Consider the following 25,859-nt stretch of genomic DNA (forward strand, 5'->3'; position numbering starts at 1 on the left):
TTGTTAACCTTTTTCTACCATTTAGCATTAAACATTTTTAACGTTGTTTCATTAAAACAACTGACCTTATTTCAACCATATTTCAACATTGAAAGTTGGTCATGTGCTGGATGTTTTTCAACCATTCAGCTTTAAACGTTGAATCAACGTTGTTTCAACGTTGAAACCACAACTGACCTTATTTCAACCATATTTCAACATTGAAAGTTGGTCATGTGCTGGATGTTTTTCAACCATTCAGCTTTAAACGTTGAATCAACGTTGTTTCAACGTTGAAACCACAACTGACCTTATTTCAACCATATTTCAACGTTGAAGGTCGGTCATGTGCCGGCTGGGATAGAACCGACGCCTATTTTTCACGCGACACGCAAGCGTGTTTGAATCTTTGACTCAAACGATTAGTTAAAAACACATGAATCATTCAAAGAGATGCGCTATGTTGTGATCTTTTGCTGAACTGTATTAAAATGTTATAAATATAAAAACTCCACATTTAGAAATTTAATTGCAGTATGTCAATTTAGTTAACTTGTGTGTGCGGCCCTCATAGACTTTAGAAAACGGCGCTCATTTGTTTTATTTTTCCACGAGAAGCTGCGCAAGCCTCAAAAGTTTAAGGTCCTTGCACCCTGACTGAGTCTGAAATTGTCGTATTCGTTTGTTCATATTTGTCATTTGGTGGCTGTCAATGGTCAAAAACAACCCTCAAAATATTTGCTACGGATGCGAAAAGTGCAGAAAATCGAAACATCCAAATTTATTTTTATGACTGACGGACGTTTCAGAGGCTGCAAAGGTATAAAACGTGAGGTCGTATTTAGTATATATATATATATATATATATATATATATATATAAATGTTTATGATGGGGTCAGGGCACGAACATCTGCTTCTGCACACTTAAGTTCGCTGGCTCTCCAGGGGTCGGGTGTTACAGCGGTTGTATGAGCTGCGAGAGGAGGTGAAGTGGTTTTTGACAGAAATCAAATCAGATGTGGCGAAGCATCTGGATGACACTATGTGGCTTGCATCTCTGTCCTATTTGGTCGATATATTTGACCGCTTGAATGGCCTCAACCTGTCTTTGCAATGCCGCGAAACTCATATTTTGCTCCTTGCAGACAAAGTGTACGCCTTCAGACCTCTGGCATGTCCGCATCAGTCGAGGGAACTGCGACATGTTCCCCAGCCTCGCAGACTTTATCACTGAGGCAGGCACGTCACACGATTCCCAGCAAACATTTGGACGTCTTTTGACCGTTGAAAAGACGTCCATCCGAGACGTCCCGTCATGGTTGAAAAATAGTTCCAAAATGAAAGTTGAACCGACGTCTTTGACGTCTTCTAGACGTGAACTGCACGTCTTTTCTGCACGTCCCTGGACGTCTAAATGTGTCGTCTTCTGGACGTCTAAATGCGTCGATTTCTGGACGTCATTGTCTTCTGGATTTTTAAATGCGTTGCTGCATAGTTTAAGTGTATGTATATAAAAGCCTGCATATAAAATAAACACACACCCACTGTGTAACATCGTGCAAGGCAATCAATTATGTCTTGAGGTTTAAAACATCTTGACAAAAGTTCAAGATCGGTCAAGTCAGACATGAACGTCTATAAAACATCTTAATCACGTGTACATCACTAACAATAACACATTATTTGTGGACATATGCAAACAAAGAAGCATGTTCTGATTTAGCACATTTTATTGTTTTTGAACAGCTTAGCATCTGTTAACCAAAAATAAAATACTAATTACAAAATACTGAATTATTATATAAAGGGAAAATTCTTTCATTTACTCACCCTCATGTTTCAAACCTGTATACCTTTCTGTGTTCTGACGATATTGTTTTCATGTTTGCTTTACTGGGACAATGACAAATAAGAATCTTAAAGATGATAACATATTTAAAAATTTGTTTTTCAATGTTATCTTTGTATCCATTTTGGATTTCTGAAATAAGTTTACAGGCCTACCATTTTTTTCATCAGAAATATGATTTAATGAGGGGCATCACTGAATAAAAAGGGCTGAAATACTCAATCTTAAAGTCCATTATTATTTTTCAAAATTTCTATTTGCAGTGTTTATTAATGTTTTTAATATATAATATAAATCAATATTAATTGCATTTATTTTAAAATACATTAATCATATAATATTAAGAACATTATTAATATTTGAACATGTGGCATAAACACCTTGCAGGAGCCATTGTTGTCTTGTGACAAGAAAATCATAAAACATAAGACCCTCATCATAAAATATGTTTGAAATCATTGCTATTTATGAAATCAAAGTGTGGTAAATGTTTTTAAACTGTATAGAACCGACAGTAATTCAAATATTACATTTCTGAGAATGTTAGATTCTACTAGAATGTTAAAAGATGGTTTCTTTTCATCAATTCTTTATTAATCTTGTCATTGACTTACACAGTTGTCTCATAAACACACAGATATTTGGAAGAATGTTTGTAACCAAGCAGATCTCACAATCCATTAACTGCCACTGTAGGAAAAATTATTATGATCGTAATATGAGGGTGAGAAAATTTTGGACGAACTATCCCTTAAACCAGTGGTTCCCAAACCTGTCCTGGCGTACCCCCAACACTGCACATTTTCTTTGTCTCCCTAATTAAACACATCTGATTCAACTCATCAGCTCATTATCACATGGGTTAATGAGCTGATGAGTTGAATCAGATGTGTTTAATTAGGGAGACAAAGAAAACGTGCAGTGTTGGGGGTACGCCAGGACAGGTTTGGGAACCACTGTACTTAAACAAACTACAGTTGTTTGGCTCATTTCTTGTAACCTCCACCCCCATCTCTTCCCGGAGCGAGCTTCAGGTGTTCTGTCATTGCTGCATCCCATTCAGAGTCTCCACCTCTTCACAGCATCTGAGGGACGAGAATACATGTATTTTTAAAATAAATAAAATAAAACATTTGAGATAAATGACATGCACTTATTTTCAAAATATCTTTATGGTCTACAACTAAAAAAAAAAAACCCTTGGACCAAGATGAATGAATCATGAATGAAACATTAGAAGAAAAAGGTAATCAACAAGCATTAGATTGTATTTTTATTGTACAAAAGGTGTTATGATTTAATGTGATGCCATTGAGAAACACTCACAGTGTAACTGTGAGAAAGTGTACAGGACATTTCTGATAAGACAGGAGAGCTGTGATGTCCCCTGAATAATTAATTAAAGCGTACCAATAAAAATCACATCAATATAAGTAACTTTTAGCTTTCTAACGTTAGCTAATTTTAGCCATACTCAGTGAATTTCAGTTGACAACGTGGGCATCATTTCTCTCGGTTCCTTCGTGTCAAACAAGTAAAACTCAAGCACGTTAATCAAATAATACAAAATGTACTTACCCCAAGGTAGATTTTATGTAATTTATATCGACAAATCTCCCTCCAAGAGTCCTCTTCGAGTCCTCTCCTCCTCGTGGTGGTTGCCTGCTTGATGTACCGGAACTTCCGGAAGGGAACTTCCGGAAGAAAGCGAGATCTCCCGAGATAATCTATCCTATCGCGGGATTTTGTAATATCACGAAATACATCAGTATGTTTTGTGTCTACATCTTGGCAGCACCGTTTTGGCAATTACATACAACTCGGACCGAAATTGTGACCGGGTATATATCTGTTTCACATGTATATGCATAGATTCAATAAAAATAATAACAACAAATACATAAAACAGGTTGAAATAATGACTAAATTGCAGCATTGCTTTGCAATCACTTAACCACACTGGGCTCTCTGTGATTATAATTTTTTAAACAAGATAAAGTGAATATATTTACTTTGTATATAATTTTTTTTTTCCTGCTAGTCTTGCTTGGACATCTTTTCACAAACCATGAAGAGACGTGTAAAAGACGTCAGTGGACGTCTATTCACAACCTCTTTAAAACCTCTTAAAAACTACTTGGTGCACTTTAATTAAATATTGCAGTATTAATCAAGGTGTTTAAGCACAGCTTTTGCATATTCCACAAGGATTTCACAGAGGGTCATGATGGACGTGTAAAGCACGTGTAAATGACGTCACTAGGTGACGTCCTCTCACAACCGATTCACAACGCGGGTAAATATTGAACTACACGTATCTAAAAGTCAAAGAAACAATTATACATGAAACCCCATATAACTATAAACGTGTACAAACATATCTGAATGCATTTTTTAGGAAATCTTCTGCCATACATATTTCTACCGATTTATGCCGTCCTACCGCGACTATTTTTGGCCGGCCACACGACGTCGCCGTCGGACCAATGTTTGCTGGGTTTCTCCTATTTTAATCAGCACTTGTCAGCAATGAGAAAACAATTTGCGACATACTTTAAAGAGGATTATTGCTCTTTTGCGTGGGTTCGAAATCCGTTTGTGTGCACAGCAAACGAGCTATCAATTGATATGCAGGAACAGCTTATTGAGCTGAAGAGTGACAGTAGACTGAAGGAACTCTTTAGCTCCTGCCCTCTTTCGTCATTCTGGGCAGCATTGATGCAGGAATACCCTCAACTCTGTGAAGTTGCCTTGAAGATTCTCCTTCCTTTCGTGTCAACATACTTGTGTGAGGCAGGATTCTCAAAAATGACTGCACTCAAAACGAAATACCGCAATCGTGCACAAATTGAGGATGATTTGAGGCTATGTTTATCAAACATTGAGCCAAGAATTGAGGATCTTTGCAAGGCAAAGCAGGCTCAGATCTCACATGAACATCACCTACCTGCAAGCTTCTGTAAAAAATGCAGATTATGCCTACTATTAGGCCTAGTAATAATAATAATAAAGCATAAATTAATATCAGAGGTCTGGTGCAGTTCCCAATAATAGCAATAGCCTAGTAATGACAATAGGCCTAGTGATGATAATAATAATAATAATAATAACAAGAATAAAGCATGTAACCTCATATAATTATTTAGCAATAGCCTAGTAATGATAACAGGCCTACTAATGATAATAATAATAATAATAATAATAATAATAATAATAATAATAATAATAATAATAACAACAACAACAATAAAGCATGTAACCTCATATTATTATATAGCAATAGCCTAGTAATGATGATAGGCCTACTACTACTCATAATAATAATTATAATAATGCCTGCAAGCTCACATTAGAAGCACTGGTGCTTCTGCCAATTATAACAGCCTAGTACCGTATTTTTTTCAGACTATAAGTCGCACCTGAGTATAAGTCGCATCAGTCCAAAAATACGTCATGATGAGGAAAAAAACATAAATAAGTCGCACTGGACTATAATGTTGTGTTCACACCAAACGCAATAGAGCGCCAAATTCGCGTCAATCGTGTCTAGTTTGCCGCTTGAACATTTTGAATGCATTCGCGCGTCTAGAGCGGAATAGACGTGCGTAGAAAGCAAAAGTTTGAAGCCAAATTGACGCGCGTCTGAGGCGAAATCCGCTTCTTGTGGGAGTGGCAAGTGCCAGCAGTTGTCTGTTTGCAAGATGGCTGATGTTGATCGAGCAACTATGCTGCTCAGTGGTAGGCTTCAGGAGCACTGAGCAGCATTAGAGCGCCCTCTCGCGGCTGGAGACAGTAATGTTTTCTCTTGGTTCATTTCTCTCGGTTCATGTCAAATTAATTTTGATAAATAAGTCGCAGCTGACTATAAGTCGCAGGACCAGCCAAACTATGAAAAAAGTGCGACTTATAGTCCGGAAAATACAGTAATGATAATAAGCCTACCTACCGCTACTGATGATACTAATAATAATAGTAATAATAATGTGGGCCTAAAAATAATAGCCTAGGGCTATCTATCTATCTGTCTATCTATCTGGGGGGGAGGGGGGGCGGGGAGCTTCCAAAAGATTGAGAACCCCTGATTTACACAATGCATCACTATTCTTAAACATGACATGATTAGGTTGTTTTTCAGTGACTCAAAGAACAAACAATATGCTTACAATACAACAATACAATATTTATTGATAAAGCACATTTAAAAACAACCAAGGCTGACCAAAGTGCTGTACATAGCAGAGAATAAAATGCAGAGCAGTACAGGATGAAAGAAACAACTGAAAAAATAAAACAAAAAGAAAAAAATAAGCAGTAATCATATCAGAATCAATGAGCATCAAAAGCGAGAGAAAACAAAAAAGTCTTTAAAGAAGATTTGAAGATGGAAACTGAAGGAGCCAGTCTGATATAGAGAGGCAGACTGTTCCAAAGTTTTGGGCCTGCAGTCGCAAAAGCACGGTCACCTCGTTTTATTTGCTTAGATATGATATTTATTATTATATTATTTATCATTAGTAGTTCTTTCTCAGATTCTCTAAACTGTTACGCTCTGTACTTGACTTTTAACTAAATACAATAAAAGAGTGTATATTTTAAAAAGAAAGTTCATTTAAATATAAATATTAACTCACTCTCATGTTGTTTCAGTGTCGCATGACTCATTCTGTAGACGATACTTTAAAATCTTATAATAGGAGAAAATATATTATTTTACCAGATATTCAGAATAATTAAATAAATTAATTGGTTTAAAAAAAAAGATTAAAGAATGACAGGTTGCTCACACAGATTTTATTAGGCCACAGATACATTTGTAGTGGTTTGTTTCAGGCAATGTTGTATACAAACTGTATTAGTCTTTAATGACAACTAGGTAGGCTATTCAAACTAAACTATTACAAATAAAGCATATATTAAATATATAAAAAAGCAAAATACACCAAATAGTAAAAACTGTATTAGGTAAGATTGGTTATTAGCTTATTGGTTGTTTTGCTGTGTGCCTGTAATCAATAAAGCAAAACATTACAGACAATTTATCATATTACTGTTAGATTTTGCTGTATTTGGCTGAGCAGTAGTTTGGGTGGATCGCCAATGTACTAGATTTCTCTAATACATAAATTAAGTAAGCTTGACCAAAGTTCTTGTGGAGAGAAGAATTTATTGAAGGTAGCAGTGTAGCAGTTCTTCAGCAGTGTTGTTCGCATGTTATCCTTCAAACAATCTTAAACCAAAGGTACTGTCTGTGAGACCAGACCTTTATGCCTTTTAAGAAATGTGCTACAAACAAAACAATAAGACCCCATGGAGAGCCAATTATAAGTGTAACCTTTTGATGACTTGGTAGGATATCTCCCATGGAAAGCCCATTCATTAGCCGTGTTTCCACTATCGAGCTAGGACCGGGCGTGCTAGTGCGTGCCAGGGCCAGTCGCGTTTCCACTGTCACTTCCGGGGCTTGATCGTGCCTCGCCGGGGCTTCCTCTGGGCCAACGGCCAGGGTTTTTTGGCCCGACGAAAACCTTGGGCCAAAGCGGGCCAGCTGGGGCTAGAGGAGGGGTTATGAACAAAGGCGGAGTTTTTGAATTTGCTTTTGAATTTGAATATTTAACAAAACATGCAAACAAACTGCCGCTTTGTTCTGAGAGGCGTGTAAAGGGCGTGTTTTAGTGACGCGCAGCGGTGCTTCAAGCTCCACTGTGGAAACCCTGCGCTATTCTGGCCTCGGTGCTACTGGCCCGGGGCTATGAGCCCCGCCCGGCCCGCTTTAAGCCCTGGCTTGCACTGGCCCCACAGTGGAAATGCGGCTAGTGATCTGATGTTGAACTAAGAGGCTGGGCCATTTGGTTCACACTTCTGCTGGCTTCAGTTTGCAAATAAGTTCAAATAAAAAAATTATCTTTCAATTACACAAACTATGCATTGTTTTGGTAATGTTGCAGTTAATGCTTCTTAATGTGTAACACTGACACTTCATTAACTGTTCAAAATAATCCATTAAACAAGTAACCCCTCTTTCACACCGCAAGCGTGAGTGGTGCGCGAGCAGCGCGTCCGCGCAACTACATCGTCACTGCAGCAGCAGACTCTCGCGAGCGTATAAGTACAGCATCACAGCAGCGGCTGCAAAGCGTGTTCAGCAGACAGTATCACCATTTAAAACAATGGATATAATTCTTTCAACATTTGTTTTTAGAATAATACACCATACTTTCACCCAAAACGATTAATTAAAAAGTTTAAATAGGTAAATACATATTAGTCTAGATGGAAATAGGGGTCCACGGCTTTTTTTATGCCACCTGATTTTTAAAAATCCTTAAAGTGTCTATTTTCATAATCTGCCAGGTGCCAAGCTGAAATAATGTCCCAAAGGGTTCTTTTTTAACCCTTTGCTGCACCCGACCGGAACCCGAAAAATCTAAAAATGATATAGAAAGTGGCATAACATTAGAAGTAAACAACATACAGAGACAAATGAACACATTTTCCCATACAATTCTGACCCCAGGATTTTAATGGAATGGTTATTTTTGACATTTGACAACATATTGACCTTATTTCTGGACAAAAATTGCAAAAAATGGCCAAAGATGTGTAGAGGATCAACTAATTTTTTCGTTTTCTCAAGCGCATAGGGTGATTTTTCTTTCCACAACATATTATTTCTTTATCATTCAAGTGTCTATTTTAAGATTAAATTGGGTACCAAGCTGTAATAATGTCCAAAATGCTTAATTTTTAACTCTTTGCACCAAACCTGAAAAATCTAAATATTATTTAAAGTGGCATAACTTTTGATGTAAACAACTGGACACATTTTTCAATACAATTCTGACTCCAGAAATTGTTATTTGTCATGTTTTATAACATCTTGACCATCTGTGGTTAAAAAGAGCAAAAAAAGTTCATTTGACAGCGTTTTTATTATACTTAACAGCCTGAAATAGTGTTTATTTAAACCTTTTACTTCACCTATCCTGAACCTTAAGATATTTAAACAAAGTAAATTAACATAAATTTTAATAAATAAATAAATAAATAACTACAGGAAAAATCCAAAAAGGTCTAAAAAGTTGACTGAGCATAAACTGCAAGTTTTTGAATTTTGGGGCTTTGCAGTTGGCAGTTGGTGGTCGTCGGTTCGTACCTGCAGATCGCCATCTCCCACTGCTCTCTTTTGGAAAAATTTCAGTAAGTATTTGAAACTAAAATTAAGATATACCTTTGTAGTCATAACTTAAAGTGATTTTTCAACAGTTTTTACTATAATCACAGGCTTTTGGAAATCGAATCTGTATTCTTGACTAGCAGTGTTGGTAGCTTAGTTGGTAGCTACTAGCTAAAGTTTTTTTTTTTCAGGCTCAATACTTCATACATACTTACCAAGGGGAAAATTAAACATTGTAACACAGCTGAAGTGCCTCCAAAGAGGATTCATTCCCTAGCACGTATTTTACATGTCTCAACTCTTTCTGAGTATGGTAATTTTACCACACTCAACACATGCAAGCAAGCGGGCAATGGAGGGCAAGCAAGAAGCTATCATATCTACACAGTATACGAGATATGAGACTCTGTAAAGATGTCAGTTCAGCATACCAAATGAGGGGTATTTGTGAACAGGTTCCATTGAAATTAGAGGACTTGTCTTTGGATACAATTGGCTATCACCAATACTGTTATAAAAGCTTTACAGGGAAAATACACTCACCTAAAGGATTATTACACTGTGTTTGACTCCCTTTCGCGTTCAGAACTGCCTTTATACGTGGCATTGATTCAACAAGGTGCTGAAAGCATTCTTTAGAGATGTTGGCCCATATTGATAGGATAGCCTCTTGCAGTTGATGGAGATTTGTGGGATGCACATCCAGGGCACGAAGCTCCCGTTACACCACATACCAAAGATTGGGTTGAGATCTGGTGACTGTGGGGCCATTTTAGTACAGTGAACTCATTGTCATGTTCAAGAAACCAATTTGAAATGATTCAAGCTTTGTGACATGGTGCATTATCCTGCTGGAAGTAGCCATCGGAGGATGGGTACATGGTGGTCATAAAGGGATGGACATGCTCAGAAACAATGCTCAGGTAGGCCATGGCATTTAAACGATGCCCAATTGGCACTAAGGGGCTTAAAGTGTGCCAAGAAAACATCCTCCACACCATTACACCACCACCACCAGCCAGCACAGTGGTAATAAGGCATGATGGATCCATGTTCTCATTCTGTTTACGCCAAATTCTGACAGAAATCGAGACTCATCAGACCAGGCAACATTTTTCCAGTCTTCAACTGTCCAATTTTGGTGAGCTCATGCAAATTGTAGCCTCTTTTTCCTATTTGTAGTGGCGATGAGTGGTACCCGGTGGGGTCTTCTGCTGTTGTAGCCCATCCGCCTCAAGGTTGTGCGTGTTGTGGCTTCACAAATGCTTTGCTGCATACTTCGGTTGTAACGAGTGGTTATTTAAAGTTGCTCTTCTATCAGCTTGAATCAGTCGGCCCATTCTCCTCTGACCTCTAGCATCAACAAGGCATTTTCGCTCACAGGACTGCCGCATACTGGATGTTTTTCCCTTTTCACACCATTCTTTGAAAACCCTAGAAATGGTTGCCCGTGAAAATCTGGGCAGATTGTGAAATACTCAGACCGGCCCATTTGGCACCAACAATCATGCCACGCTCAAAATTGCTTAAATCACCTTTCTTTCCCATTCTGACATTCAGTTTGGAGTTCAGGAGATTGTCTGGTCAGCTGTTCTAAGTTTGTATGCACATCCAACTGCTTCATCTACAGTAATGCTGAGCTGTATATGAAGTTTGACTTAATACACTCATGTTGTTGCACCTTGGAGAATGTGAGTTCATGAGAGATGTCTTTGTCTCCCTTTAACCGTCTTGTCAATTTCTCACTGCGGTATTCAGGATTAGGAAAACCTTGATTTTCCAATGTCTTCATGTACAAGTTGCACATGGATCTTAGCTGGACAACCTCTTTACATTCAATCACATTCCTAAGAATGTAATCCTTTATAACACAATATGACTTTTTATGTGCTGCTATCTTCTGGGCCTGCAGGCTGTCAGTGTATGTAAAAGTGTATGTACACTATAGGCAAAATTATGAACAATTTACAGTATTGCAATGGACAGTAAAGTGCATCGAAAATATTTCAGTGTGCAAATGGATTATACAGTGTTCCTGGATGAACAGACAGTAGTGCAAGTAATAACAAGTTACTGTTTTTTGCTGTTGTTAATAAATAAATAAATCAGTCAGAGTGTTGAAGAGGGGGAGGAGTCTATGTGTGTGGTGTGGGGGCGTGTTGAGGGGTGTCAGAGGGCAGAGTTCAGCAAGGAGACAGCTTTAGGGAAAAAGCTGTTCCTGAATCTTGTGGTCCTTGTCCAGAGGATCCTGAAGCGCCTCCCGGAGGGCAGGAGGTTAAACAGTCCGTGGTCAGGGTGAGAGGAGTCCTTGACTTGACGTCGTAGACAGCGTTTCCTCTGGATGTCCTCAAGAGCAGGAAGTGGTGTCCCTGTGATGCGCTGGGCAGTTTTCACCACCCTCTGTAGTGCCTTGCGGTCAGCCACTGAACAGTTCCCATACCAGACTGTGATGCAACTGGTCAGGATGCTCTCGATCTAACACCGGTAAAAGTTCACCAGGATGGATGAAGACAGCTGGTTCTTCTTCAGTGTCCTGAGAAAGAAAAGGCGCTGGTGAGCCTTCTTGACCAGGCTGGAGGTGTTTGTGGCCCAGGACAGTTCCTCCGAGATGGTGGTTCCCAGGAACTTGAAGCTGGAGACACGTTCAACAACCATCCCGTTAATGTGGATGGGGTCATGAGTAGTGTTGGGAACGTTACTTTAAAAAAGTAATTAGTTATAGTTACTCACTACTTGTTCCAAAAAGTAACTGAGTTAGTAACTGAATTACTCTATAATAAAAGTAACTCGTTACCAGGGAAAGTAACTATTTGCGTTACTGTAAAAAAAAAAAAGTTGCTACATGTCAGAGAATTATTTTTATTTTTTTTGCAGTTTTCACAAGTCTATTGAAATGAGTAAAATAGACAGGTACATAACTTTCAATATTTTTTGCACGTCAACAGACAGCAAGAGTTTTATCCTGCACTTCAAGTATTATCTTTGTAAGAAAAGTGTTTTTGGCCACTAGCTTTGTAGATGCGTGTCACACATTACATGCACGTTCTTGCCTTTGACCACAATGAATTTGAAGTAGTGCTTATAACTTCAACTTGAAAATGCCAACTTTTCATCGGATTGCTCTTCACTCGCCATCTCTGTGTAGCTGTTGCGTGAATGCGTGTGTGTGTTTGGCGCCCCTGGCGCAGCCGCGTGTGCCAGCATGTGTGTAAAAACACTGGCTCTGATTGGCTACCATGAAACACATGACTCTGCCTTAGCCAATCACAACCGCTTATCTCGTCATTAACCCACCTGCTCACTCGCTGTGTGAGCCAGGGGTGCGTTCGGAATCGGATTGCATATTAAATCAATGCATAGTAACGCAACGCATTTAACGTTCAGTAACGTTAACAGTGTTGTAACGACGGGAAAAGTAATTAGTTAGATTGCCGCGTTAATGAAAAAATAACGTTGTTACCTAACGCCGTTCTTTTAAACGCAGTTATTCCAAACACTGGTCATGAGTGCTTCCTTTCTTCTTCCTGAAGTCCACAATGAGCTCCTTAGTCTTATTGGTGTTAAGTAGTAGGTTATTGTCAGCGCATCATGTGGCCAGGTGCTGTACTTCTTCCCTGTAGGCAGTCTCATCGTTGTCTGTGATAAGGCCAATCACCGTGGTGTCGTCTGCAAACTTCATGATGAAGTTGGATCCATGCACAGGCTTGCAGTCGTGGGTGTAAAGGGAGTAGAGGAATGGGCTCAGCACACAGCCCCGTGGTACGCCAGTGTTAAGTGTGATGGTGGTGGAGTGGGTGTGGCCTGACCGAACATGCTGAGGCCTGTTGGTCAGAAAGTCCATAATCCAGTTGCAGAGGGAGGTGTTAATGTCCGGGTCTCCAAGTTTTGTGGTCAGCTTGGAGGGAATGACGGTGTTAAATGCTGAACTGAAGTCAACAAACAACATCCTAACATACGTGTTGTTATGGTCCAGGTGTGTGAGTGCAGAGTGCAGCACTGTGCATACTGCATCCTCTGTGCTCCTATTTCTGCGGTAGGCAAATTGGTGTGGGTCCAGTGTGGGTGGGAGGCAGTCTTTGAGGTGTGCTAGGACCAGTCGCTCGAAGCACTTCATAATGATGGGTGTGAGTGCTACAGGGCGATAGTCATTGAGGCACGTTGGGGAGGAGTGTTTCGGTACTGGCACAATGGATGTGGACTTAAAACATGTTGGCACAGTTGCTTGGGTGAGGGACAGGTTGAAAATGTCTGTGAAGACCCCTGCAAGCTGCTCTGCACATGCCCTAAGCACACGTCCAGGAATGCCATCAGGGCCAGCAGCCTTGCGTGTGTTGATCAAGTGCGGCAAGGACCAACACTTTGATGGTCCTCACTGATGGCTTCACACGGTTGATGAGGGGTGAATACTTAGGGGTGAGAAACAAAGAAAGGTGATCAGACTGTCCGAGGTGGGTCGCGATATAAGCTCCATTAATGTTTGTATAAACATGATCCAAAGTTTTGTCTCCTCTGGTGTGGCAGGAAACATGCTGGTGAAATTTGGGGAGTACTGTTTTTAATTTGCAGTGATTAAAATCACCCGCGACAATAAAAGCAGCCTCCGGGTGAGCAGTCTGTTGTTTACTAATGGCTGCATGAAGTTCGTTCAAAGCAAGCTTGGCATTAGCATCTGGTGGAATATAGACTGCCGTTATTATGGTGGAAGTGAACTCCCCTGGCAGATAAAAAGGTCTACATTTAACCATGAGAAACTCTAGGTTAGCTGAGCAGTGTCTCCCAACAATGACAGTGTTCGTACACCAAGCTTCGTTCACATAAATGCACAATCCACCACCTCTTGTCTTGCCGGAGTCATCTGCTGTTCTATCTGCTCGGAACGTGTAGCATCCGGCTAGCTCAATAGCATTGTTGGGTACGTCGCTGTGTAGCCATGTTTCTGTGAAAACCATGACATTGCAATCCAAAAGTCTCTTACTGTGGGTGATGCGGAGTCGTAACTCATCCATTTTGTTCACCAGTGGCCGCACATTAGCGAGGAAAATGCTGGGTAAAGAGAGCTGGTGCGGTGTTAGCTTTAGCTTGCCTCTTAGACCTCCGCGCTTCCCCCGCCTTTGTTTACGATCTCGACGCCGCCTGCGAGCACTTCCGCCCGGCCGGGTAGAGTGTGTAGCCTCGGGTGTTCAAGCGATCTCAGGGATGAGTCGAAGATTGGTAATAAAACTGCTGGTAAAGTCCTCACCGATATCCAAAAGCTCCTGTCGGGTGTATGATGTTAAATCAAAGCTGTTCAGTATGAACAGACCCGAGATGAGCAGGAATAATACTGCAAAATTGCAAAAACTGGAGAGACGCTGAGCCTCACGATGTGTTCGCGCCGCCATCTTGGTCGAGAAATCAACGCACTTGCGTGCTTGCCCTTAAAGTTGGATTTTGCTTTGTCAAAGAAAATGCACTGATTGGGAAACAAGAAGGAACATCTTCTTGGAGCTCCTTCAGATTGAACTGACCGTTATTTGACATGGCGCAGACAGTCCCTTTTCAATGATAATGATTCACCAGATGTAGAAGCCTTTGACACTTGTAAACGATTTATTTTCCCTGTAAAGCTTTTATAGCAATATTGGTGATAGCCAATTGTATCCAAAGACAAGTCCTCTAATTTCAATCGAATCTGTTCACAAATATCCCTCATGTGGTATGGTGAACTGACGTCTTCACAGAGTCTCATATCATACCCCCCCAACTAAGCTACCAACACTGCTAGTCAAGAATACAGATTCGATTTCCGAAAGCCTGTGATTAGAGTAAAAACCGTTGAAAAATCACTTTAAGTTATGACTACAAAGGTATATCTTAATTATAGTTTCAAATACTTACTGAAATTTGTCTAAAAGAGAGCAGTGGGAGATGGCGATCTGCAGGTACGAACCAATGACCACCAACTGCCAACTGCAAAGCCCCAAAATTCAAAAACTTGCAGTTTATGCTCAGTCAACTTTTTGGACCTTTTTGGATTTTTTCTGTAGTTTTTTATTTATTTATTTATTTAATTATTTAAGTTAATTTGCTTCGATTTGTTAACTTCAAAAGTAAAACTATTTTAAATATCTTCAGGTTCAGGATAGGTGAATGAAAAGGTTGACATAAATCCTATTTCAGCACTGTTAAGTATAATAAAAATGCTGTCAAATGAACTTTTTTTGCTCTTTTTGACCACAGATGGTCAAGATGTTATAAAACATGACAAATAACAATTTCTGGGGTCAGAATTGTATTGAAAAATTTGTCCATTTGTCTCTGTGAGTTGTTTACATCAAAAGTTATGCCACTTTATATCATATTTAGATTTTTCAGGTTTGGTGCAAAGGGTTAAAAATAGTGGTGGGCCGTTATCGGCGTTAACGTGCTGCGTTAACGCGAGATTCTTATCGGGCGATAAAAAAAATATCGCCGTTAATCTATTCTCAAAGTTGGGTTGGGACCTGGGTCTATACTAAGCAAGCCACGATGACTTTCACCTTGATATTTTACATAAATGACTGGCTGAGGCCAGCCTAAAAAGATGCTCAGGACAGTTGACGGCCACTGCTGCGCATCGCCACGAAAGTTTATCTTTTTCACATATTTTAAAGCCTTACCGCTTGTCGATTTAAACATTAAAGCATCCAAACACGAGACGCGGAAAAGCTGAACAGAGTAGCTGGTTTCTCGCGTGCGGTGTTCGGTTCAGAGAGAGAGAGAGCCGTGTATTACGGACAGCGACACTGAACCGAGCTCTCTTCTGCGAAGTTCTCCTCTAAGTCCCTTCTGCACCTGAACGAACAAATACAAATCGCAGTTTGAACAAACAAAAAGATGTGAAAGAGCCCAATTCAGTACTCACGGTGTTCTGGTGTTCAGGTCTCAAGCAGAGAGAGGTGTCTCAAAACACTTGAACATCGAATTAGTTTTTTTTTCTCTTGTGCCGACAAATACATACAAAATATCCACCTTGGTCAGTTTTTTCTTAAGTGAAAGTAAACAGTTGAGGGACAAAATGGGATGTGTATTATATTGGATGGGTTCATCTTCTCTTAAAGGGACCACGCCCAATTTAGCGACTGGCTGCTGTAATGTTAATCCAAGAAAATGAAAGAAAATCAATCACTGCTCTTGACTGAATTACTTTGTTGTTTTAACAGTCAAACCAAAAATTATTCAGACACCAGATATATTTTTTGATAGCCTATATATAGCAAAACTGTAATAATGTGAGAAATGTTGAAGGTGTCTGAATAAATGTAGGTTTGATTGTATATTTCATTTTTACATTGAAGACTATCCGGTGCTATTTTACATTTAATTATTTGGTTTCTGTACCTTGACACCTACAAACTTGAAAAAAACTTAAACATTGGTGTGAAACAGGCGTACGGTTGTTTGCACCTAGCGCAATGTGGAATTAGTTTACAGCTTTTTCAAGCACTTTGTGATGCATTTTGGAAACAGGAGATGAGCCCCTTTTCTAATGCACCACCTAGCTTGATAAACCCCTTCTCAAAGACTTACTGTTTGTCCATTTTATTTGGGTAACACACATATTCTGAATGCCTTCGGCAGAATTCGAATGAGCCCTTTTAATCTAGATTAATCTAGATTAATTTCAAGATCACAGTGAGATTAATCTGGATTAAAAAAATTAATCTATGCCCACCACTAGTTAAAAATAAAGCATTTTGGACATTATTTCAGCTTGGTACTCAATTTAATCTTAAAATAGACACTTGAACGAAAAAGAAATAACAGGTTGTGGAAAAAAAAATCACCCTATGCGCTTGAGAAAACAAAAAAATAGTTGATCCACATCTTTGGCCATTTTTTGCTATTTTGTCCAGAAATAAGGTCAATATGTTGTCAAATGTCAAAAATAACCATTCCATTAAATTCCTGGGGTCAGAATTGTATGGGAAAATGTGTTCATTTGTCTCTGTATGTTGTTTACTTCTAATGTTATGCCACTTTGTATATCACTTTTTGATTTTGCGGGTTCCGGTCGGGTGCAGCAAAGGGTTAAAAAAGAACCCTTTGGGACATTATTTCAGCTTGGCACCTGGCAGATTATGAAAATAGACACTTTAAGGATTTAAAAAAATCAGGTGGCATAAAAAAAGCCGGGGATGCGTGTGGACCCCTATTTCCATCTAGACTATATTTGTTATACTTAATTTTCTTTTCTGGCATAATTGTTAAAACACTATACATTGGCATTGTTGTTAAAACTCTTGACATGCTTATTCTGTGCATTTTGAGCAGGTTTTGTGTTAAATCACATTTGTTTTGTCATTCAAAAGTGTGCTTTCACTTTAATTGAGCGTGAACAGCACAGCAAAAATAGACCGGACGCCGAAACCCCCGCTGGACTGCTGTTCACACGACGCTCCTGCTTGACGCTCACGCGCTGCTCCTGGTCCCGGTGTGAACGCACTCATTTGATTAACATGTACGCCGAAAAACATACGCGCTGCTCGCGCGCCGCTCACGCTTGCGGTGTGAAAGAGGGGTAAGAGCGTGCACTGATATTTTCAGTTCCATTCGTTTGCGTATTGTTTCAAGGACACGCCCACGACAGGGGAACTAATGAATATTTATGTAAACTCCACCCACGGGAACAGTTTTCATGGGAACCGAGTATTACACAACACCGGGATCTAGCTGCACTAGTCGCACTTGATCGTTTATTTACTTTTTTTATTGCCTACAAGTTTAAAGGGAATGTTGGTGTTAAATAGATTTTTTGATGCGGGCACACCCAGGCGGCAAGGAAGTCGACCGGAAGTTGTAGTCAGCCGCGTGCCACCATCTTGATGCACAACTTCACTTGCGTTAGCATTCCCATTGACCTCCCATTCATTTTGGAGTCACTTTGACAACGAATAAATTTACATCTGAGGCGTTTAAAGACTCCATTTGTCCAATATTTATTTCTAAAGATACACATCCTTCTATGTTACATTATGGCCCTGTAGAAACAGTTTTTGTAAAAATAGGCTAACGATTGCGTCATAACCACTCGACTGTCTGTCGCATTACCGTACAGATAGGAGGAGAAGCTCGCAGGTAATTAACTTAATATGGCGTACTGGCGTTACATTTTAAAATACTATACAAAATAATTAATCAGAATACTTACTCCTGCTCACTCACGCCAAAGAACTCCCCGCTCAAGCTCACCGTCTCTGCAAGATTAACGATGGCAGTTTGCACGCACAGCTACTAGAAGATTTACATATGTCAGACAGGTTGCTGACGTCATCAAGCTTAGTTTGAGTCTGCGCGTCAGAAACGGAAGTGCTAAAAAAACGCTAAAAATGGGCTTCACTTGTCTCAATTGAGTTCCAATGGGGTCGCTGTGTCCATTTCTTTTACTGTCTATGGGCACACCGCGGCCGTAGCTGTTGGACAATATGGCGGATAGCAATGGCATCACATATCTGCGTTCTTAATGGTCAGATCCCCTGTCAAGCTCCCTGTGAACGTCAATTTAGGCTCATAAAAAGCAATCCGATTGGAGTGTTTTTAGGATGGTTTTAACAGGATTTTGGAGCATTTGTAGAAGTCCAGAATCCAGTTGCACTAGTGGCTGTTTAGATCATTTTTTGCCTAATGTTTGGAGGGGATGGTGGTGGTAATGCTAAACCGCATTCACACACACATACACACGTTTCCAGGTGTGCCATGCCAATCAGTGCATGAGCTGATAAACTGCCATAAATGCAATAAAATAAATTGTCAAGATCAAGATGTGTCCCTTAAACCTGTGGAATCATTCTTGCAATACTCAGCAAAACACTTTGAATCAATTACCATTTTGATTAAAAGAATCAAGACATGACAGGAAATTCACTGGTATATTTTTATTTACAAAGTTCTGCTGGGCTTATTACGTGAATATCATCAAAGGTTGCTGGAACCTCATTTTAATACATATACAACTAGATCATCTTATTATATTTCATTGACTCTCCCTAGAAAGAAAACTACTTATGGTTGTTCCACTACTGAATTTGCTGCCCCAAATGATTGGAATGGGTTACAAAAGTTATTAAAACTACAGACAAATATTCCAGTACATGCATTAAAAAAAATTATTAGGAAGTTCTCTGACCTCGACCAGTAAACATTTTAACTGAGGTTTTATTCTTTTTCTTTTGTGTGTTCATGTATTGTGATATATGCTTTTATGGTTTTCAGTAGATATTAATTCTCCTGCCAGGCTGTTATTAAAAATAAGAACTTGTTCTCAATTAACTTGCCTGGTTGAACAAAGGTTATATAAATAACATCCTCATTCCATCAAACAACATTTTTTTCCTGTGTGAGGCTTTATAGGCAGTAAAAGCAGTTTGATCACTTTGTTTACAAAACAGTTTTCAGTGTTACCTAGCAGCGGTCTAAACTCCAGCCTACCCCAAGCTTTTCTTCAAACACATCCCTTCTATGAAAATGATCTTTGATTTAACAGAAGAATCTTGCCCTTCAGCAATGACTCAACTGACATTTGTCATTACAGAAACCTTGACATACTGAACCTGTGCAGAATACATGATGCATAAGGTAAGAAATAGGCTGATTTAAGAAGTCCTCAAAAGTTACATTGAAAATGAACCATTGCTTACATTTTATACATTAGCTGTACTCCTAGTGAATACATTAAATGCTTATTTTAATGCTAATTTTAAAGTACTGGATTACTGAAATAATAAGACATGAAATAACCCAATGCATTTAATTGCTTTGAAACCCATAAACCACATGAATTCTGTCCCTTTATGTGACTAACATTTATTAACTCTTCATAAATGTAACTTAAAATAAATATATAAATGAAAATACCGTACTGATTTTAAATATAAATCTAAATGTATATTGTTGCTCCAGCCAGAACAACAAAACTTTTAATTTATTTAATGTTTTAAGTGAAGTGAAAAGTGAAAGTGAAGTCAGTGAGAATGTTTAGTTATATTTATTCTATTCTGTTTCTGCAGGCATAAAATTTTTATTCTACACCACAGGAAGCCTTTTGGCTGCAAAATAATATGCAGGTAAAGGAGCTTAATTTCTTTTAATAGTTAAAGTTGAACAGTTAAAGTTGTCTGCATTAAGCATTTTTCCAGTTGGAATTAGTTTCCTAAGTAGTTTTTCAATGTTGTTCTACTCAGGCATTGACATTAAATAATTTAAAGCAATTCATTTTCAAATTTTGATATAATGCCACATTGCTTTAAAATCTATATCTTATCCTTAAACTTTGAAAGGACATATCAGGTACAAAGTACTATTGTTAAAACCAACCCCACTGCCGCATGGAGACTCGTGTATATATATATATATATATATATATATATATATATATATATATATATATATATATATATATATATATATATATATATATATATATATATATATATTCAGTATTATCACAATATTGATATTTAGTTGCAATAGCATAATACAATATAACAGGTTAAATAACATTTATCTTATAACAAAAATAACAGAAAATTTAATTAGAATAAAGCAATACTCAAAAATTTATAAAGTAAACCATTTTTTCAAAAATATTAAATTGCAAAAGAATAAAAAGAGCAATAGGTTGAACCTTACAATAAGGTAAGTCTCATAAGTTAACCTTAGATAATGCATTAACATTAACAATGAACACTAGTTGAATCTGTTCATTAAATAATATTAAATAATAAAGTTATAAAATACATACAAAAAATCAAAATAATTTGTAATAAATAATTATTTGTTGTATTTTGAAGTGCCTTGTAACAAAATTGTGCATATTAATTATTGTTATATATTGAATTACTGAAAACATACTGACCAAATTGATAACTTCATAAATGTTAAAAAGTTTATTCTGACCGAGCTGTCCACACAACCTCTTTATTATCTGTCTGCAACTAGTAAAAAAATAAATAATGATAAGCTAGATGATAAAGTAGTGAACAAACATGATCCACATCAAGCTTTTGATACAGTAATTCATTACCAATTATACAACAGTTTCTTACAATATGTAATTGTTAATTTTCTTTAAGAAAAATGAAGATGAAATCACTGTGTCATCTGACCGTCCGTTGGACATCAAAGACTGGAATGAAGACCATGTGAGACAATGGTTGCTCGAGATAAAAGTGGACAAAGAAGGGGCTGACATTTTGTATAATGAGAAAATTAATGGAGCTAGTCTCCTTCTCTTGGAGATGTCTCACCTCACAGAACTACACCTGTCAATGAATGCAAAAATACTGATTATTAACAAAATAGATCTTCTGAAACAAAAGAATCAGCAGCAGAATGACATAGTGACTCATTCTTATAACTTAAAGCCTTACCCTTTCGGTAGATTTAATGCTGCTCACAGGTACAGAGAAAACAGCATTCTAGACGTAACTGAAACCGGTCCTAAAGACTACATACAACCATGTCATGAATTCAAAGAATTCATCAACACAACAGAAGAGAATAAAATGAAAAAATACACATATGAGGTCATTCGATTTGCAGCAGCTTGTATGAATAGTCGCACAAATGGCACCATTCATTTCGGAGTGTTAGACACACCACATGGACAAATTGTGGGCATTAGTATGCAGAACACAGATACTTTTGATGTACAACAATTACATGCAATCGAAAAACATTTTAAAAGGGATCAAAAGCAGGACGACAAGCAGGTTCAAATAGCAAAGAGGTGCATTAAACCCCCTCGATTTGTGGAAGTTCTCAAAGCTGACATGACATCTACAGGAAAATTTGTTATTGAGGTAGATATTGAGCCATCCTCCATAGTCTGTGATTGCAGTTACTTTAATACTTATAATTTAGTCATAGAACAGGATTCAATGCAAAAGTCCACAGCTGGAGAGAGTAAGAAGGATTATGGCAAGTCTTTTTTAATAAGAAACAGCAGCACCTGCAAGAATCTTATTACATCTGATTCCTTGAAGGAATATGAGAAATATATCAAAGACATGCCACGTTTGTCCCAGTTGAGAAAGGATGCTGAAGACAAGCATCTCTTTTTGGTCAAAAGCAGCGTGCAAGGCTCTAAACTGTGTGAGATGATAACAGGAGGGACCCCATCTTTGGACAGGTCACACTTTGAATGGTACATTGTGGTGGCTAACAAGTCTCATCCTGTTCAGCTGGAAAACCTGCGGTTCCTTCTTCACATGGATCTAGTGGCAGTTTTGGATTTTGATCCAGAGTCGGCTGAAAGTGGCTTGATTAAGCTGTTTGAAGAGAGAAAAACCAATGTTCACTCACCAGCTCATTATAAAATCACTGGTGCAGTTGAAGACATAGCAAACAAGTTAAAGTTGACTAAAAATACAAGCTGGGTATTCTGTAATGGAGGTATTAATGAGGAAAACCCCTCTGATGCTGACAACTGGTTGATTGAAAAGGGTTCTTCAGTGCGTGATGTAGTTTCTTTCCTGTGCAGAAAAGATGTGCTGCCTCACAAGAAATTTCTCACCATCTTCTTGATATTAAGTCAGGTGAGCAATGCCAATGATCCTTTGCTTGCAACCTTTAGCATGTTTTTACAGGAGCTCAATGGAGGAAACCAAATCCTATGCATCATTGACAATGAAACATCATACACTTACTGGAAGGAACTCATTAAGGGTTGGTGTAGAGAAGACATATTGACAAGATGCATTTATGAGCTAAGTTTTGCTGAGGTCAATGGCACCGTGCTCAGTCTGTGGTCAGAAAATCGCAAATCAAGTCGCTTCCTACCTTGTGGTGGTGGCAGTAATGTTGTGCTGTCAAAGAAAACTGAGGACGACTTAGATATGCTGCGTATTCTTTGTGTGAACCAATGTGATGGAGGAAATGAGGACAAACAACATCATGAGGAAAAATTTTACAAGGGAGGGAAGGTGTCTTGGTGGAACTTTTACTTCTCAGAACAGCCTGGTTCAATGCCATTCATCAAACGAGACAAATTTGACTACATCATCAACACTATCATTCCAGACATATGCAGTCGGAAGAGAGTGTGTGAGTTTTTTAGCATCTTTCATCTTCCAGGCTGTGGTGGCACTACACTAGCCATGCATGTTCTTTGGACACTCAAGGATAAATTCCGTTGTGCAGTGTTAAAAGACACAACAGATGATTATTCTTCCATAGCTGAACGGGTAGTGCAGCTACTGACATATGAGACAAAAGAGAAACCTAAAAGACTTCCCGTTTTGCTCATGATCGATGATTTCCAGGACATTTCTGATGTAAAAAAACTCCAACTTCAGATTGAGGAGGAATGGTTAGAACAAAACATTTTTTCAACGTCTCCACAGGTCATAATTGTCAACTGCATGAGAGCTGAATCCAGTGAACAGACTGATGATGCAGTTTTCATTGGAAACAATTTATCTAAGAAGGAACAGGAACTGTTTGAGGAAAAGCTAAAGGAGTTTAAAAAGACCAACACAAACACTAAAACATTTTATGGCTTCATGATTCTGAAGAATAACTTTTTACCTAAGTATATTCAGGGCGTTGTGAAAAATACACTGAAGGGTTTCAACTCCAAAGACAAACATGCTCAACTTTTTGCTGTTCTTGTCCTCTTGCATGTCTACTGCAAGAATGCAGTGCTGTCAGTCTCTACATGTGAAGAGTTTCTTGGTCTACAAACAAAAGCAGACTCTAAATCCCGCAAGGTTGAAGATGGGTTTGAGAACTTTTCCACTCTTTTGATAAGATGCACAGTCATTTCTAAAGTTAGCTTTCAGGGTGTGACTGTGATCCACTCAAGTATAGCTCAACAATGTTTGAAAGAACTTTCAGCTTCTCATCGAGTGACAAAAGCAGACATCACTAATCTTCTGCTCACAAAAGACTTATTATATGAGTACACTCTGGGGAAACAAAAATTGTTGCAGGATGTTCACAACATGCTGGTGAGGAGGCAATATTCAGTTGAAATTGAAGACTCACTTTTTGCTCCTCTTGTCCAAGATATAATGAAAGAGAAACCAGGGATGGAAGAGACTGTTCTATGCAATGCAGCAAAATGTTATAGAAAGGATGCAATAATATTCCAGCTCCTTGCAAGGTACTATTACATCAAAAAACAAGACTTTACTATGGCCATGGATTGGGCAAAGAAAGCCAAAGACCTTTCAAGGGAGAGCTCATATGTATGTGATACAGTGTCACAGGTACTTGTACGAAAGCTCAAGCATGCTTTTCGTGAAGACAAAGATGATCCCATTCAGCCTGTAAATCTTGAAAAATATCTTACATTGGCTGAGTCTGCAGCAGAAGCTTGCAAAGAAACTCAACAAACTGCAAACAAAGAGGCCATGACTCGATTGCAAAGACAGAATGATTATAGTATTTACAACACTGCTGGCCATCTTGGTGAACTTCAAATTGCAGCTACAGTCATAGAAATACTGCAGAAGATACCACCATATAAATCACATTCGGAGCTGGAGGGACCTGACACCAAACAATTATCAGGGCCAGAAGAGGAGTCTGGGAATGAATCATATTTCCATGTAATGGAGAAGCATGTAAACTTTCTAAATCAACTTAAAAAAACAATGAAGCAACATTTTGATTTTCTTGACAACTTTTTTGTCAACTTAGTACCACTTTTTGCTGGGAAAGACAAACAAAAAGAATCAATAAAGCACAAGGTTTTCAAATATTTTCAACAGTATACTGACCTCTTTTGTAAAACAAATTGGAGTGAGCTATACAAAAAGTCCATGCACCCCACAGAAAAAATCTTGCAGACACGTGAATGTCTGGAGAAGAACAAAGGTGATTCCTATACTGGACTTGTTGAATATTTATATGAGGAAGACTCTGCATCAGCTCTTGAAGAGATCATCCAGCAGTATGATTACATTCTGAAGTTCACAGAAGAGAACAAAGGATTGATAGACCTTACTAACTTTATCTATGCCAATGTAGTTCTAGCCAACATCAACCCTGAATCTCAGTACATCATGCCCTACCAAGAACTTTGTAAATTACTCCTTGATATAATTGACCGCCCCAGATCATTCAGTGAGATTCTGCCATTGTACTACATAACAGTTTTGTTATTATGGCAAGAGGCCAACCGTGACCTACCAACTTATGTGTCACAAATGAAGACATTATATTTAAATGAGCTGAAACCTTTGTATAATGGAAAGAGAGCAGCTGTCCATTTTTACCTAGGCAGAGAAAAAGGTTATGGTAGCCTGATTTCCCATAGGGATATTAACAGTTGTTTAGAATCAGGGCAGGACATTTCAACTCAGTGGGATGATGAAAAAATCTGGAAGCAAGTGAGAGACAGTAAGAAACTTTGCAGAGTTTCTGGTGAAATTCGCAACAATTTTATCTGGGTTGCAGATGTGAAGTTTATGGTTGATCCAATGTTCAGAAGCCAGTTACGTAAAGAATCTGGCACAAGAGTGACTTTTTTTATTGGATTCTCGATGAATGGACCAGTTGCACTTGATATACTTTGAATTAATGGATGAATCTGACTGATGTCCAGAGAAACATTTCATCTAGGAAGACAAAATTTTCTAGATTTCCAGTTTAAAACATCAAGACAATCAAGTCAAAGGAACTCATGGACCAAAGTCCTCTATCAGTTATTAGATATTATTTTAGTTTTGCCTCATTATCATATATTATACACCTCAATATGATTCTTTTACTCATTTGTGTGCATGTTTTTGGGCTTTGTTTTAGCAAAAATGCCAAATTTTTTAACTGCATTTCGTAAAATCAAGTGAGAGAACACTGCGAGTCATGCCAGTAATCCATTAACTTCCAGAGA

The 25,859-nt window shown here is 38.4% G+C and overlaps 1 protein-coding gene and 1 pseudogene across 1 annotated transcript; both read left to right on the plus strand.

Annotated features, from left to right (window-relative positions):
- Positions 1 to 25,859, plus strand: part of LOC113067858 (cysteine protease ATG4D-like) — a 591,286-nt pseudogene that overhangs the window by 104,661 nt on the left and 460,766 nt on the right.
- On the plus strand, positions 19,589 to 25,542 carry LOC113067565 (sterile alpha motif domain-containing protein 9-like). Its single transcript, XM_026239935.1, has 2 exons — positions 19,589 to 19,597; positions 21,094 to 25,542. Exons 1-2 carry the CDS (start codon positions 19,589 to 19,591, stop codon positions 25,540 to 25,542), a joined length of 4,458 nt encoding a protein of 1,485 aa, XP_026095720.1.

The sequence above is a fragment of the Carassius auratus genome, linkage group LG28B (genome assembly GCF_003368295.1).
Source record: "Carassius auratus strain Wakin linkage group LG28B, ASM336829v1, whole genome shotgun sequence".
Taxonomy (NCBI): Eukaryota; Metazoa; Chordata; class Actinopteri; order Cypriniformes; family Cyprinidae; genus Carassius; species Carassius auratus.